The 18,608-nt window shown below is 38.1% G+C and overlaps 1 protein-coding gene across 3 annotated transcripts in view; it reads right to left on the bottom strand.

The window, feature by feature from the left end:
- cdkal1 (CDK5 regulatory subunit associated protein 1-like 1) overlaps nt 1-18,608 on the bottom strand; it is a 112,129-nt gene that overhangs the window by 26,390 nt on the left and 67,131 nt on the right. For all 3 annotated transcript variants that reach the window (XM_077599452.1, XM_077599450.1, XM_077599451.1), the window contains exons 10-11: nt 14,712-14,857; nt 4,756-4,936 (exon numbers count right to left, since the gene is read on the bottom strand). In XM_077599452.1, coding sequence (XP_077455578.1) covers nt 4,756-4,936; nt 14,712-14,857 — 327 coding nt within the window. The remainder of the gene's footprint in view (nt 1-4,755; nt 4,937-14,711; nt 14,858-18,608) is intronic.

The raw sequence follows: 18,608 nt of genomic DNA, 5'->3' as shown, positions 1-18,608 counted from the left end.
TATCCACATGCATAGGCAATAAAGTTATTATTTTTTGATTGAGGGAATTTTCTAAATGTTCAGATGGTGAGCAACATTTGCTCCACCGCGACACTAATGGTACTGTACAAATTAAAGCTTCTAATAATGTAATATAATAGTCTTCAGTCTTTGAGTGGGAATGTGTGTTGTCCTCAAACCGGAAAACTTAATCTAGCATACTGTCAATGTTATGTCAGCGACAACCCAGCAGTACAAAGCCAATGCGTTTATGTGGTTTTGCCACCAACATGATGGGGAACGATAGTTTTTACCATGACGTCCATCTGGTGTTACTACTAGGGACAGATGCTGTGACTAACAGGAAGTGCCATTACATGGATGCCTGCACTAAAAACGTACCCACAATACATATGTACATAAATGGTTGCGAACACCTCTGGAAAAAAAATCCCTTATTTTATAAATAACAAGGAAAAATTAGTTTGGGAGGATATTGCTGTTTTGCAAGGAAACATTTTATGTGAATGAAGAAAAAATGTAGCGACTGCACAGACACCGACTTCTTTTTCAATTCACCTTATAAGAGGGAACTGTCAGAAAAATGTTAATATGCACTGAAAGGCAATAGTGTGCATTATTATCATTTGTGGTATAGGAAACTATGGTACAATGGACATCTCATTAGACTACATGTTCATAAATCACATTCCATCGATAGTACAATAATACACTGACTAAAAGTTAAGGGTAAAACAAATCTACATATATATCAAATTAAAAGAGTAAACATCAAATTAATCATCCCTTTTGGATGCAAGTTAAACTGTCTAACTACACAACTGAGTTTTTGCAAAAACGCTGAAGCCCTGGAATCTAATTTATATAGGATCTGAATAAAAGCACCAATTACATAGTATGTAATTTAAGCATTCCGGCATATCTGAAAACTGAAGAAAAATAAAATCACTGTGTCATTCATGTAATCTCATGAATACTGTTCCATTCCTACCTGACCCATGACAGCAACTAAACATCCCCTATCACTTAAAGCCTGTTGCCTCTGGTCAAGTAGAGTATTATTGGCTCCCAGGATATTCATTAGAGAGGATGAGTTTGCATTTGGGACAAACTCCACACATTTGCATTTGTTTATGGTTAAGATGAATGAGAGCAACACTCTGAGATAGTAGTACAAGTAGAAGGCCAGCTGATTTACTTTCAGGGCAGTTGCAACAATGCCACATGGGTAATGGAGTCCTTAAACAAGTACAATCTGGGGAAATTAAAAATACAGTCCCAACAGAGCAACTTATCTCTTTCACCATCATTCTTTCTCCTCTCGCTCGCTGCGGCAGCTGCTGACTGGAAACTCTTTCTGGCATTCAAACAGACAGCCCAACACACACGGCATGACTCCATTCAGCAAGTCGATTTATCAAGGCTAAATTCCGGTCACCTGGGGATGATTATGGAGATCTAAGCTAATAGCATCCACGTCCTTATATTCCCTACATGCTTCTGTCTTTCGCCCCATCCCTGTGGTCTTATTCTCCTTCCATCTGTTTCTGCTCTATGTTCAATGCAATTTTGTCTCATATATCACATATTACAATAGGCAATAACTTACAGAAACCACAAAGCACCTGGGCCTCCATGCAGCTGGACCATGTCTAGCTCTTGTGTATTTTTGTTGCCTCACTAAATCGCCAATTGGCTGGGACCAGTGGCCTAATAGAACAGCCTTTGATGATTGCCTGAGTTCATTACCAGTTTACTTTTTATATAGTGTTAATCCTAAACAAAAGAGGACACAAAACACAGTGTATTCCAATGAAGTTATGTAAATTATTTGTAGCACTGCCAAAATGGAACAATTGTATAACTTGTGCTTTACCATTTAAACTAAATATGACTGGGAACTATTGTGGGAATTGATGGCTTCTCCTAACACACCCGATGGAAACGAGTAACTATTGGTATATGCATTCCATGCCACCATCTACTACCTAACCAACTGTTATGCAATATCAAGTAGACAATAAAAATGAATAAACCATGTTGTGGTGGATGTTTACTGTGCTGTTGATCTTTAAACTATACTTGTTTTTGTGTTTGTGTGTGTGTATAAAATACACATTATTAAGACACTTGTGTTGTGTCTGTCTACTAAAGCAAAATAACTAATAATAAAATCATAAAAAACATTACTTTTATGGAATGTAGCATAAAGCAAGGGCAAAATGTTATGATTTTCACTTATTCCTTTTTAAACTCAGATTTGCTCAATCTTTGCACAACACACTTTACTCCATCTACTATATTCTACTACTCCAACCAACCCTCCATTCCCATGACTATTTAGCACAGTAGTGTTCCAGACAAACCATCTGGTCCACTTTATTAATGACTGACCCTTTACGGCCTCAACGTCACCTAGCTGCCACCAAACTGCATGTTTGCATGAGCAGGTGCATGCTGACAGATGATGCAATGTTTTTTTTTTCTCTCCATTTTTTTCCAGGGTGGTGGAAGAAATAGCAAAACTAACACCATGTTTTTACTCAAGGTATTTAGTGACTATGAATGTACACCTTCTATAAAAATAATGTAATCATACTAGCAGTTTGTAATGCAGTTATAAAAGAAGCAACACTAAAAATGTTTTCAAATCTGAATAAATCTAATTAACAGTGATCCAATGATGAGAAACAAGGCATTGCAATACGGTTGAATAAGAGTTTCATTTGTTACAAACAGTTTCTACGAACCCTGGCATTTACCCCCTGAATTTCAAAGTGCTGTCTATGGAAGAAGGGTGTGAAAGGATGGTTGCTTACATCCAACCTCTGACAATAAGAGTCGGATGAGACCGATCCAACAGAAAGAAAAGCGGGTAGAAAAAGATAAGAAGCAGAGCAGCTGTGCAGTTGCCTGGGGATTGATCCCTCTAAGACGCACTCAGCGTCTCCTCGGAGAATCAAGTGAGGGGGGACAAAGAGAATGACTTATGAAGACACTCCACATGAAAGAGATGTGTCAACACTTTGATGGTAAAGAGTCAGTGTGTAAATGCACGAAGAGAAGATAGGACATAACATGGACGGTGCAGCATAGGAAGTCAAACAAGAAAAAGGTCAAATAGAAGCAGAGAAAAATAAGTGCAACTGGTAACTGCGTCTGGATAACTACCATGTTAAAACAGTTATTTTTAGCACATTCATAAATTTAGAGAAACCTGGAAATGTTATACTAATAACTCGCACTGATGCTCGTAAGTCTTCAAGTAGCCCTTAAATGCCCAAATATAACGCCAATATGTTGAAATAATATATCTATACAAAGTATATAACGCATCTTTTTTCTGGACATGAAGAAAATATCTGAGTCTGCTAACTGTAACCCGAAAACATCTAACCTCGGCTGATCCTCTGATCAACTCAATAAAAAATTCAACATCATTTCTGCCAGCTCTGGCTCTGCTTCCTGTTGTCTCTTAAGTCTTACTGTTTCTGAGCCATAAATCATAGCTGTCCTCACCAAGGTCTGAAACTCGTCATTCTGGCAGTAATTTTTCAATCACATTACACACCTGAAACTTTCATCTACCATTCTGCTCGGATGTGTTTCTTCACATTCTTCAAACACACACATATACACACCCTCCACCCTCTTCCACACACACGCACACAGACATCAAACTCATACCTGTATCTGTAATGACCAATACACAATTGTTTAATGTTGAATAGCTCTAAAGCAAGAGTACTCAATTGAAGGGTCGAGGATCTCAATATTCCAAATCTTTTTATTATAAAGAGAGTGAACGAAATTCAAATTTAACGTCTATCCATCCAGTTTTCATTTAAATATATATTTTTTTAAAAACAATGTTCTATGGGGTTGTTGTATGACAAGTCTAAAAACAAGTCTAAATACCTATTGAATTTGATTACAGCTGGAAGACCTTATGATTTGTAAAAGTTGTCTGACTGATAGATGCCTCATCCTGTCAGCTACAGTCATAGCAGTGTTAAGCCAAAGGATATTCCACCCAGGTAGTTACCACTAAGAAGATATTCATAATTTATAAGCAGGCCTTAACACTTACGGTAATGTAAGAATGTGGGTTCATCTTTTTATAGCTTCCAGGATTAGAAATATTAGAAACTGTGAAGAAGTCAGCAATGGCAGAATTGGAGCAGGATTTTTGGGTTTCAGGAATGTTTCCACTTGATTAAGACAACTTAAAGAATCATAGCTTTGAAATTTTTCAGCATCCTTATTTACAGCATATTACTGTCAACAACAATAATAACGGTGTATGTGTTTCCAGGTGCTCACATGTCACCAGACTATGCTTTTAATGCTGACTGCAGGGCTTTGTTTTTTTCCGCCTGCATTTTTCTAGCACTCCCACCTAAGCAGATAGTATATTTGCTGTTTTTTTGTTTGTTTATTCTATTTTTAGAAATGATTAATATTATTTAGAATATTTTTGTTGATGACAAACACCTTCTCTAATTTAAACCCAATTGTTAGTTATACACAAATGACTTTTTTTATAAATTCAGCTGTGATAGCCTGAAAATGAGCAAAAATGTAAATATTTACGTTGTGAGTCAATTCACATTTGTGCCTCTAAAATTTTAGCCCAACATACATAAAATCATAACCCTTTAAAAGTGACATACAAGTAAGTCTAAACAAAATGCTTAATATTAAATTTGACCAAAAAAATAATGACTTAATCTTGACGTTCTTTTGTGTACTTACCACATGTGGAGCTACTTGCTCCATCTTGGCGGCTGGTGTTCCAGGTCTGGGATAGAATTGATTGATGAAGAGACTGGGGAATCGATAAAATTTCACCAAGTCTATAGTATCTCTGAAGTCTTCCTCTGTCTCGCCAGGAAAGCCACAGATTATATCTGTCGCAATCGTTACACCTGGGACCCTGAGAAAGACAGAGACGAAGAACGTGAGAGGATTCAGTTTAAATTAATGACTGTAATAGACAATGGGAGAGCTGACGCAAACATTTTTAAACTAGCAATGGTCGAAGACTACCTCAATGTAAATCTCGCGGGATCCTCCAATTTGCTTATGACACTTCTATGTATAAGATGATTGGTTTCTAACCTAAAACTTTGTCAGATCTCAACTCCTAAAATGCTATACATATAACATATAAGCTTATATATATGATAACATGAACCAAAAATATGACACAAAATGCAATGTAAAAAGAGCTAAAATGATTCACAAAATAATAGATGAGTATTAATCAGGTATTCCTAGAAAAATAGAATAGTCTGGAAATCACAATAAGAAAAAAGTTGGAAAAACCTACACAAACATACAAGGCAAACTATTTTTCACAAGAAAGCTGCTAAAGAAAACAATGACATCGCATTCTTTAAAATGTTGATTCATGAAAAGATAAAAATAAGAGCAAGTAGTAAAAAAGAAAAAAATCGACTATTGATCATTGCTTCTAAAAGATCAAGAACAAGACATCAGGTGAAGGAAATCTGAAATGAAATGGTCTCCCGAATTGACACATGTTGCCTTGATTACATTAACTTCTTGCGGCTGCAAAACCCTGATAAACCCTGACCTATTGATGAGTTCCAATTGGCTAATGGTCATTAATATTACCAATGGCCTTCAGACACCTTCATCCTTGACCTTGGAGATTTAAAAGAAAGGAAATTTTGATGTGTCCATGTGTGTGTGTGTGCGCATACATAAAAATATAACATAAATAACACAAAAACAGTAAGTATGCTACAAATAATTTTTTTATGGTTGCAAGGGGCATTAAATTTAATGAGGTAGATGATGAAATGGACCTTTCGATGATCCAGGGCTATTCTATTTAGTAGGAGTATAGTTTAAATAAAATTAGTCTATAAACATGCATATCTTTCTGTCCTCCTTTAATTTCCAATGGTTGGATTTCAATTTGCTGTGCTGGTCTTCTGTGGTGGAGACCTTGCATTCTGCAGCCAGTGATATTATTTTACTAGGACTCTTCACACCATTGATGGATAAAATGAGCAAATCAGACCAAAGTGCACCTGGAGAAGGGATATTGCAAGACATATCGGCAAAATGACTTTTGTGGATAAGGTGGAGGTTGTGAATGTAAAAAAAAAAAGCACACTGTCATTTTAACACCTCTGTCTCTTCAAGATCTAAGGGCGATAGGTGTGAGATCGTAATGAATGAGTGCCACATTTATGGAATATATCCCTTGTAAAAATGAATAGGAAAATATGATACCTTGTTCAAGACAAGAGTGGGAGAAACAGAAAGCGACAGATAATGATAGCAAGACAAGGGTAGAAACAAGTGCACATGCCAGGACAGTTTGAAGCTTCAATTTGCTTTGAATTAAGTCAATATGGGGCTCTCTATGAAGATGAAAATTTGTAAAAACTTAAGTGAATAACCTTTTGCAAGTGTGATATTTGGGAGGAGTAAATGAGGCCTAAAAGATTGTATACAACTTCCTAAATGTGATTTTGTGGTACTGCTGTACAGCCCAAGACAGTTCAAAATAACCCATGCAAACCACACTACAGTATTATTCCTATTTTATAACAACTCTTCATTTGTGTAGGCCGTTTTGTGTCTATTCATCTCATAGAATCAGTCATACACTTCATCCTATATCCCAACTGTGTGCATATGGACGTAAACATATTTAGTTAACCAATGCCCATGAGCAAGTCCCTTATGATAAGATAAAGACAGGACCACTGGGACAGAAGAATACAAAAAAAGACAAAAAATAAAACAAATAATGGTATGGAGGATGAAAGTGGAAGAAACAATCTGGGAAGGTAAATATTTTCAGATTTATCTGTTGAGAAGACACCATGCTACCCCATCTGTGCTGCATTGTGTGTTTTGTGAAATACAATGTATGAAACAGCGGGCTGATGGTGTGACAGTGAAGTTTTGGAAAATTGCGGCCTTGTAGCAGTCAAAGTCTCACTTAATTGCAACAAATTCAAACATGTTAACGATAGATGGTAGATTTAAAAAGAAAGGGGAAAGGTTAACATTTTGTCTTATCACAAAAATGTCAATAATGGCAAAATAATTTCTGGTACCATGGACAGGGACATTTAATATACAGTGAAGCTTCATCAACAAACAAACAAGGGAGACTGTTATGCAGTTAAAATGGCCATACCTTTCATGCTTAAAACAAGAGCTCTTTCATGCACTTATGTTTCAGCAAGCACTTAAGAGCGTTTTTCCTACAATGAATTGTGCCACAATTGAATGGCAAAGAAACACAGTAATTAAAATCCTTGGCCTTGTTTTTGCCATTGAATGTGTGCCTTATTTAACTTTCTGTCTAAATTTTCAATCGTGAGTTTATTTTTTATTGTATATGCGATGTTGACAAATGGTCAGTTTTGTTAAATTTCAAGTTTGGCCATTTAAGTGCTGCACGGCATCATCAGCATGCCTGCATGGTCATGCAACTGATTGACTTCACGTCTGAACATTGATTCTATTAATCAATAAATATTATGTAACCGTTTTCATAACTTGCAGTTAAAGATCGAATTTGGGATCCTGATACCCCATCCTAAATGCCGCTTTTTGTAATTCCTAATTATAAAAGATACTTTGAGACTAGTGTGCCCTGAACTCTTGAGAGATATTAAAGACAGAAAATATGATGTCTGCATGTGATTGGATGTTACTACAATGTTGAAGATCTTCAATTTTTCTAGGCCATGTGTCAAACACTGAAAATACTCCACCACAAATATGTTGCAAATTGGATGTAACCTTTAGAGCCATGAAAAAACATTCTTAAAATGGAAACATGGTCTATCAGCATCTGTCCTTCTACATCCCACAATACACTGTGACAGGCTTAAAGGTCATCAGCATCTTGATTTCCTGGGCAAAACCACAACATCAATTAACTATAACAAACACAGAAATCATTGTCATTAACTTAAAGTAGATAAAAAATGTGGCCTCACTTTTGAAAGTTGGTGCAATAAATATGTTGTGAAAGTGAATTAATTTATAGTAGTGATATTCTAACATCCACCCATGTTGCTGCTGTTCAACCAACATTGAAAAAACATATTTGTATAAATTGTATTGAAGGGCATAAAAACATGACAAACATCAAAATGGTGAGTTTACCAAGGATTTGTCAAAAATATATGAAATGCATTCCTTCCAAATTCAAACAAATTATCCATACTATGTGCAGACACAGTAAAGGTAAGTTGACGGTGGCGAGTTGCTTTCACTAAACGCAAGACATTTGTCTGGAAACCTGTAGTGCAGAATAACCTCTACCTTTGTGTGTAGAAAGTCATTTGTAAAGATCAAGGGAAGGAAGAGAGCGCTACATGAATAATGTTCCCACTGGAGTCATCAGTAAACTTTATCATTTAATGAAAAGGCCTTAGCAGCACTGCAGTTCAATTTAACTCAAGCACACATGCAGCGACACGTATGCCTCATTAGGCATGGGCTAGATTTCTGAACGAACATAGAGAAGGGGCAAACGAACAGACAGACAATGTATGTACTATGAAGCTGTATCACCTTGTCAGGCGGTAGATTTGCACTTAATTTAGATTCAATCAAACCTTTTTTGGCATGCTTGTGGACAAGCATCACTTTAGTACTGCCAATTTTCCAATCTTATTATATTGGTGTTTAGCTTTCAATGTTTTTTAAGCAAAAAAAATGGATTGAGGTCAGCGAACAAACCCCAACAGAAACTAGAATGAAAAAAAAACAAATGAACGACTTCTCCATTAGCACCAAATACATCTATACCCAATACTTTGATCAAAAACACTTAATCATCATATTCTAAACAAGGCTCTAAAATCTAAATGACTAATCGAAGGTATGCAAAATCAAACAAAATAGGCCCAGACCTGAAGGGTTCCAGGTGGCTTTTTTTTCTTTTTTTAAATGCGGAAAGAGCTACATACATGGAGGCAATTAGTCTTTACATTGCTTGTCGAGTCATGGTGCAGAGGAAGCGCAGGAACATAATTGAGGGGTAAATCCTAAGTATTCCCGCCAGTGAAACTGGGCCAGACCTGCTTTGTTTGCCACGCTCATTTCCCGCCTACCTTCACCGCACACATTTCCATCTTTTTTCCTCCCCACTCTAAGCTTATCACCATTTTTTTTCACTTCTTGTTTTCTTTCCAGGCCCCCGGGGAGACTGACGCCTCTCCTGCATGCTATGTCGGTGAAACATTAGCCTCATCTGATACCTAAAACCTGAAAGAGTGTGACCAGTAAACCAATGAAGGCATGTCATCAGCAACGCCCACGCATGTGCATGCACTCACACACAAAGTAGTCACGCTACGGCTGCTTGTGTCCTCTTGAAACACAGGGAGCCTTGATATCACCCTGTCACTCCTCCTGACTAATAGAGATGACTAACACATGAACACAGACACTACACAAACACAACCATCTTGGAGCCGTTTGGAGCCAGTCACTACACTCAAGAGACAGACTGGCAGACAGAAACACACAAAAATGCAACAGTTATCAACACATTCAATCAACAGTCACCAGCATCAACTTTACAGACAGTTTGACAAAGCAAACAAGAAGGTCCAACACAGTGTTTTGCAGACTGCTATTTGGTAGAGAAAAATGTGATAACTAAAATGAGAGAAGAGAAAACTTATCTATCCAAGATCGTTTGCAACAAGTGGGGTTAGGTTTTACCCCACAGTTTGTAGAGATATGCATTTGTTTTTGTAACTGCAATGTAGTATAACGTATACCCAATAAAATAAATGTAATCCCGCAAAAAGAATATACTCAAGTATGCCCAAAACTTTTTTGAAAGTTATACTTGTTACACTTAAGTGAGAATTCAAGCAAACACAACAGGAATACTCATTAACATTACACCATCTAGTATACGTTTCCCATTGTATGCGGTAAAAGCCTTTATGTTAGTTCGGAAAAATAAAAGTTGTGTTTAAAGTATTTAGGAAAAACATTTTGGAATTGGTCAAATTAAACATTGCTTATGCCGGTAGGGCAGAAAAAACAAAACAAAATACTAACAGTTAGGGTGACATGACGGTCGGTAATAAATGACCTAAAAAATGTACAACAGTGGGTTGTTTTAAACAGTATCACTCTTGTAGAGCAGCATTCAATGTTTAAAAATGTAATTTATTATATCAATATTAAACTAATCAAAAAATAATTTGAAAAGATCTACTTTTCATACTGTGTGCAAGCACAAAACAGCATCCCAAAGTTGATGGAAATGCATCAAAGTGTTTTTGAAAAACTGAGAAGGTTAAAAATATAGTAGACTGGCAATAGAATCCCAAAACGGGGATTAAAAGAAGAATGCTAGTCTCCTACAGGTCACATTTTAGATTAAGGGTCATTGTCCGAGTCACCTGCTGGGTTCACATATTAAAGCACCTGCTGACCTGTCCAACAATCCACCTTATTCTTTTAGAACGACAAATGCACACGCCCCAAGAAGCTCAGCAGCTGCAAACAACTTAAAAAAATAAATTAAATGTCCCTTTACTTTCAGTCATTGCACTTATTACTGTACCAAAACTATTAGACCTCTATGAAAACCGGTAGAGCAGAAATCTATGGTAGAAGTATTATATTCTTAGCAAAAGGATGTCCACGCCTTAGGGGTGAACCGATATTTCATAGGTCAGAACCATTCCACAAAGCTGACAGGAGCCCAGGAATGCCTGGAAGCCACTCATTCCCAGGTAACCCCCTATCATAAATACCTTCCTGGTAGCATAATTGGTAAGACCTCCAGTTCAAGCAACTAGCCTTGTAGTTATGCATTACAAAATAACTGACAAACTCTCTTCCTCTGTGCACAGACAGCGCCAATCAATCCCCCGACACTCACAAGCGTTTCATCTTTGGCCCCTGTGGTCCAGACACGATTAATCCGAGAACTTGTGGGGGAGGAGGGTCCGCCCTGATCATATAATATACTACAAAATAAGTGTGGAGAATCCTCTGACCATGTTCACTCACTGTGTAACCACTTTATGCCAGCATAACAGGATTTTCTCAATACATCATTAAATAAAGGTTACACTTCATTATTTGACTCTAATTGATAGGAGTGAGAAGAAAATGGTTTAAAAAGTTGGCCGATGATGACAAATGACCAAATTTAATTAAAAAAAATAATTCTGCTTGGTTTGAATTATGCACATAAAAAAACATTTTTGATTGAACGGAATTAGAGAAATTATTTATGTTATGGGTACAACATAATATAATACAATATATTAATTATATTCTGTTCTAAAGGGGGAAACTTAAAGTAGGATGCATTTACATCAACAATTCTGCAAACTACAACTATGACAATGGCTGCTCTCTGCCCTCACTGGATGACATTGGCAGCCCTCGCTACCTCAGCAGAGCCAGGAACATTGTCAGGGACCAATACCACCCTGGTCACAACCTGTTCCAGCTGCTGCCCTCTGGCAGACGGTACAGGTCTCACAAAGCACGGACAAATAGACTTAAGGACAGTTTTTTTTCCCACAGCCATCAGGACTCTGAACTTGTGCTAGCACGGCACACAATCCCTTCTGTGCAATAACTTTCGGGTGTGCAATATCTTAGATTATGCAATATTTTAGAATTTACTTAGCTGGGATGTGACTTTTTATACTTTTATATTACTATTTTTTACAGGAAAAACACGCTGTGGAGTAGCACCACCAATTTCGTTGTATGCAGCTGTGTATGATGACCATAAAGGCTTTTGATTTGATAAAACTATTATCTACTGCACCCAATGGCATCAACAAAGATTAGTGGTGTTGAACATGGAAGGATGGACAGATGGATTTATGAATACTACAAAAGTTCCACTGCGATCTCACTACAAAACCTTGTTTGTAATTTCCACTGAAGGTGCAACTGAATTTCTGCTCAATGTTTCATTTTGACAAAATAAAAAGCATGAGAAAAATGAAAAGAATGTTTCAAAAACCTCCCAAGCATTTTTACCTTCAATTTCACAATGAAGATCCAATGTGAAGGATTTCAAGGAGGGAGGTCCAATGAGAGTCTACATGTTTTTGCTGATTAGAAAGGCCAGAAGTATTTGACCTTTCATGACCTCTGCAATGTTGGTGGCATGAAGCAGAAAAAACATATTTATCTCTTGGCATGTGTGTGTCGAGCAGATAAACCCTGACCTTGCACCGAACAAGAGCTGATCTGTCTCTTTCTTTGCGGTTAACTTCATTTGGCCTAACAGAGCACAAATTGTCATCTGTGAAGCTTACAACCCAACCACCTGCCAACCTTCACACACAAAAACACAGAGAATCCCCTTTCAGTTTGAGTTGTCAGCTGTGACAGAGTACCTATGTAAATAAAAAAAGGTCAATAGCAGACCACATACACAAAGGTTTGTCATTATTTTGGACTTAAAAATGTATAGTAACTTCCCCCAACTAGTAAATTTCACAAAGATTCATATAAAAGCCAAATACTATGAGATCAAATCCAGATACATATAAAATTCAAATAATAAATGTTAATAACAGAAAAAGAAAGGAAAATCCAAGTATAAGTCTGTTGAGAAGAACTAGTATCAAAGAAAATAGACAAGAAGGTGAAGAATTTAACCACACAGATGGCCATATGTGAGGACAGTCTTAACATGCTTTCACTGACATAGCTGGTATATTTATTAGCTTCTTCTGACCTTTTCCCAGACATGAAGTTGCATGGTATGACTGTTGTAGTTATTACTCCTAAAGCTAAATTGGATCAACCAAGTAGCAGCACTGAGTTACAAAAGTTTAGGTAACAGAAGCCAGCAATAGAGTGATCGGGCATAAATGTAAAAGTGCAAAGATTTTCAGAGTGGTTTAAGATGCCAGTAAAAACAAGATCCTCTGATGTGATGCATGGAGTGTGGCGAGCTTGGATGTCACCTTAGACATTTGCCACAGCCTTTTAGGATTAGTGCCACTGTGTTAAATTACATCTAGACTAAAATAACAACTGGAGACAGTGGAGGAGACCTCCACTAGGCCAAACAATCGCCTAAGCTACAAATCAACACCGAGGCGATGATAAAGGGCATCAGTCCTTAACAGAAAAAAGCCACAGTGAAAACGACACTAAGACGAATTTGATGGCCACTATTTTTTTAAGAACGGTTTGACAGACAAGTGGAAAAAATGTGCCGCGATATCGACACAGCAGATGGAAACACAAAACCCTACATAAATTCTACAAAGAAATATGTCATTGTAAATGTGTCAAACATGGGTATAACACTTCTAACACTGAATAATGTTCCATACCCAAGAGTGACTGTTAATATCATAAATGAACAGCCAGGTCTGGTTTTCCTCCCCAATAACATTTTGGAAAAACAAGTTAACTAATATTTTATTTAAACTAACTGAACCTGAATACAGCACATTAGGCAATTGTACAAATTGGCCTCTCTTTACATCTACATGAAATTAACATTTCTATACAGGCATAAATGCACAAAACTGGAATGGCTTTCACCAGCCTAAGGATAGTAACTCCATATATGTGCCTTAATGTATTAATATGTGACAGCGCTGTAAGTCAGATAAAAGCAAATACGCTGATGGAAAATGTCATATTTGTCATCTAAATACAGTTGAATCACAAACGATGCTTCTTATCTGAAAACATGCGTGCTCGCCATATAATTCCAAGGTAAAGCTTTACTTATGGAAGAGAGGTTATCATCTGGCAACAGTAATAACATTCTTGCATATAATATACAAATCCGACTGCTAAATCTCTCTGTAATGTGAGGAGATTTGAACTTGATATATAGTAAGCCATAAACCCATTTTCATCTGAATCACTGCATGGTGTATGATCTTATTGATATTTGAGCGCAGAGACAATCAATCAAAGTCTGTGATTTTTTTTTTAAACAGCAGTAAGTTCCACAAGGGTGAAATTGAGTTTTAGTGTAATGTTGGCATTCAATGTTTTATCAAGGAGAGTCTGAGGAGGAAATTGTTGTCAGTACTGACATTGTGCAGCTTCAAAACTAAATTAAGATTCCAAGGTTGCACTGTAAGAGACAGAGCATGAACAGTGGTTGTGCAGTAGTGATATTTTTTTTCCATTGTTCAGAATAGTATCACCAAATCAGACTATAATAGGAATAAGCGTAACTCCAGGTGTAAGAACAAGGTTGAGCAAACACTAAGGAGTGCATTTTAGTAAATACAGCAGCATTGAGTATATGTGACACTCCGATCAGACAGATAAAGCAGTGTTTGCAAGTTCTGAATATATTAAAGTTTTTTTTTTAAATTTAATGTTGATTTAGTTATACGCTGCTGATCCTCGGTTGTGTCTGTGATCTAAGGGTGGTTTACTCCAATGAGGCACCTGGAGGGCTGTCGCCTGTAAGACTAGAGTGGACTTGGTAATGAGCTGTCGTCTTTTTAAATCAAGGTCTAAATGCCCAAAGAATGCGAACACAACCTGCGAGAATACTGCAAGAAACAATTGAGCAAACCATGAAAATCTCAACTACGGGGCTTTAAAAATCAATCTGAAAAGGTTTACCAAATAGCAGCATTGATGAAAAATGAAAACATTACTTAGAGCTCATGATTCCTTTCAAACCCACAAGAACATAAAGATTCAATAGTTGGTCTTACCGCTCTTTCAGAAAGTCAACCACTCTTCTGAAGTCATCAATGCAGTACTCGCGCTTCATGTCCATGAGAACACTATCTGAGGCTGACTGCACAGGAACGTGAAGGAAGGCATAGACACGGGGGTGGTTTAATATCTTCGCCATCTCCTAAAAAGGCAGAAAAAATAAATATGTCAAGGGATTTGGACAAAAAAATATTTTAAAAAAATAGTACAAAATAACTTGAGTGACTTGTCTTCATGCTTTTGTCTAATATTAAAAGTAATTTGTGTTCCAAGTACAACACAGCTCTGTTTCAAGGGAGTAAATACCACTCTGACAGACCACATTTGTAATTTATATAAAAATAAAGATAATTTGCGTAATAATAAAGGCAATTGTCTGCTTCCTTGAGCACATACATGATTTAAGTTGTGTAGTCATTTCTAAAGAAAATGGGAAAACTTTTTTTTTTCTTTTCTGGTGTGTTCCATTAATTTAGATCATTTTTTTATTATAATTGCAGCCTTTTCTGTAGGACCTGTTTAAACTAATAAACACTGTAAAACGTCATATTAATTAGGGCAGTTTGCAGCGCTATTACATTTTTTACACTATAATATCCTAAACTAAAAAGCTGGAGAGCACAGATGTCAAAGTTATATGATGGACATAATCAGGATGTTATCATTAGTATGTTAATCACCACAAAAAAGTGGAGAGAGAGAGAAAAGGAGAGTGTAGAAAGAAATGATTTAATGATTTCTTACAAGAATGTGCTGATTGCAGTCCATCTTCTCATTATAGATCTATTGAAGAACGTTCTTATTTCATGCACAGACAAATGCAGGTGGGTGCATGTACATACACATTCGTAGACACACAGCGGCATACAAAGCTCAGTCACAGCCCACCGCAGGGGGTTGACCACTGCAAGCTCCAAATTAGAAATAATTAATTTGGTAGGGAGGAAAAAAAGGTGCTTGATTGGTGATGGAAATCGGCTTGCCGCAAGTGTATGACTGCTTGAGAAATGGTTCAAGAACAACTCATCTCATCTCTCTCATCTCAGTTTCTGAACCGCTTTATCCTCATTAGGGTCGCGGGGGATACTGGAGACAATCCTACCTGTCTCCAGCCAGAGGCGGGGGACACCCTGAATTAGTGTGCAGCTGATCGAAGGGCACGTGGAGACGGGCAACAATGCACACTCACACCCATACCTAGGGGCAATTTAGAGTGTCCCCTTATTCTACCATGCATGTTTTTGGAATGTGGAGGGAAACCAGAGTACCCGGAGGAAACCCACACAGGCCCGGGGACAACATGCAAAGTCCACACAGGTGGAGGTGACCTGGATTTGAACTCAGAACCCTAGAGCTGTGAGGCCGACGCGTTAAACGCTCGCTCTACCGGGCTGCGCTCAGGAACAACTCAAGCAACATAAAATAACAGAAAAACTTTTGTTCTACATGACACATCGAAGATTGAAGCTATGTAATATTAATAGGTATCGTCCTTATATTATCCTTTAATTTGTGACGGTTAACATTCATTTGACAACATATACGGTATGTTTATTTAGACGGCCAAAATCACACTTCTCATTGGAATAGAGTCACTGTGTCAGTGACAATAATGACAGCAGTGGATAACATCAATAAATGAACTAGAATCCTTTACATAAACTCACAGAAACCCAGAACAAGACCACTAAACAACACACAGTGAATACTGTTGCATTATTTAGTACCTTCTATGCAAGCAGCATACTTTATTAGGTACAGCAATACATTGCTATCTAGATTCCCTATTGAGTATAATTCCCAGATGACCGGAGTGTATGTGTACATGTGGTGAATGAGGACTAAATGTTATAGTTTGAAAGCAACTGTGGGATTAATCTAGGAGGGGAGGACTTTTAATTCACATGAGCCATTTATCGTGCGTGTCTGACAGACTACATCCCATCTTCCAATCATTATCCACAACTCTGATATGAATCTATGTCGTTAGTGATCTCTGCAGTGTGCTGGCGTTTTTAGTGCTTTAGCGAGTCCAAAGAAAAAAAATGATGCTGAGATAACCACAGAATGTCACCTTGTCGCTGATGAGCTTTTTCCTTTAAATGTGGTGCATGTGCATTTGTTTTGTTTATCACTATAACACTTTTACCTCCCTCCCCCGTGAAGAGTATCGCTCTCATTCACACAAGACAAGTCCTTTCATCTTCCCTCTATCAACTCAGATAGATACAAATATCTAAAAGGTTCTATCTTAACAGGCTTAACGCAAAGGATCTGATATGTAGACCCTTAAATAATGATATTATAGAAAGGAAATAAGTGTGTGTCAAATAGTACAGAAAGGAAAATGTGCTCTGATGGTGGGGAGGCCCCAGAAGTATTACAGTAACGTTCATGTCTTGTCTTTAATTCAAACAAACATAAAGCTATGATGTTTTATCTTGACAAAATTATTAATTTTGACATTTCTTCCCTGATCCTTGCTGTTCACATTCCATGGCTTACATGGAGAAAATGCTATAAATTAGCTTTCGATTTAACTTGCAAATCGGATGTCATGTTCTTCTAATGCTTAATAAAAAAAAAATACAACTGATCAACGTTCCCTCTAATTTTTCGTTGGTCTGGGCAGAAAGACAACCTCCCTGAGCGCACTGAGTACCAGTGTGAGCGACATCATCGGTACTCGGATGATTCGCCTAAAGACGTTTCGCCGACGGACGTTTGACAGACGGCCGTTCGGCCGAATGGACGTTCCGCCGGACGGCCGTTCGGCCGAATGGACGTTCCGCCGGACGGCCGTTCGGCCGAATGGACGTTCCGCCGGACGGCCGTTCGGCCGAATGGACGTTCCGCCGGACGGCCGTTCGGCCGAATGGACGTTCCGCCGGACGGCCGTTCGGCCGGACGGCCGTTCGGCCGAATGAACGTTCCGCCGAATGAACGATCGGCCGAACTGAGGTTTCGCCGAAACGGGATTTGCGCGCTTGCCCCGCCCTCGAATTGTGTGTGTACAAGTTTTTCAACCTCGGCCCGCGGGCCATATATGGCCCGTTAGGATTTTAAATCCGGCCCACCGCCGGCGTTGTCCAAATTATAGTAAAAATCAATGATTCATTTCCCTTTGCCGCTCATCACTCTCAATTTATCCGTCTACCATCAATGGCAGCCCGGGAATAAGCCCTCTTGGGCGGGCATGGCAGCCCGGGAATAAGCACTCTTGGGCGGGCATGGCAGCCCGGGAATAAGAACTCTTGGGGGGGCAGATGTAGCAGAACCGAGCCGTAAAATGACAGCAATCGGGTCAAATCCATCTTAAAACAGCATTTAATGATTAAATACAAATACTGGAGCTCTTTGGACATTAGAACCGAGCCCAGGGAAGTGAATTCCTCGGTAAAATGTTGCGATGATGTCGCGATGGAGGCAAAAAAACATCCATATACGTCCATTCGCCAAACGGCTCAAAATGCTCTCAAATTCGGTCAAATCCAGCTGAAAACCGCGTTTAATGATTAAATACAAATACTAGTATTTGTATTTAATCATTAAACTAATAAATACTAGTATTTGTATTTAATCATTAAACACTGAGCCATATGATTGCTGCTGCGCAGAGAAGACTAGTAGTGCTCAATTGCGCACGCGCACAGCTTAGAGGGAACATTGCAACTGATGCTGAAAACCTATAGGAATTATCTTATTAGAATGCTTCTCAATTTTCCGTAGGACCATCTGACGGTGGCTTCATGAAAGTGAATCCCCTTTGACACTAGTGCAAGCAACATACAGTCTACTGTCGACAAAGCCATTCGTTGTTTGTTGTAAGGGGATGGAACTACTATGCAAGAGTGTTGCTGGATATTTGCGTTAGAGTGGTAAGAACTAATTTG

The sequence above is a fragment of the Stigmatopora argus genome, chromosome 4 (genome assembly GCF_051989625.1).
Source record: "Stigmatopora argus isolate UIUO_Sarg chromosome 4, RoL_Sarg_1.0, whole genome shotgun sequence".
Taxonomy (NCBI): domain Eukaryota; kingdom Metazoa; phylum Chordata; class Actinopteri; order Syngnathiformes; family Syngnathidae; genus Stigmatopora; species Stigmatopora argus.
The sequence above is the reverse complement of the archived record's forward strand: the minus strand, read 5'-3'. Positions and strand labels throughout refer to the sequence as shown.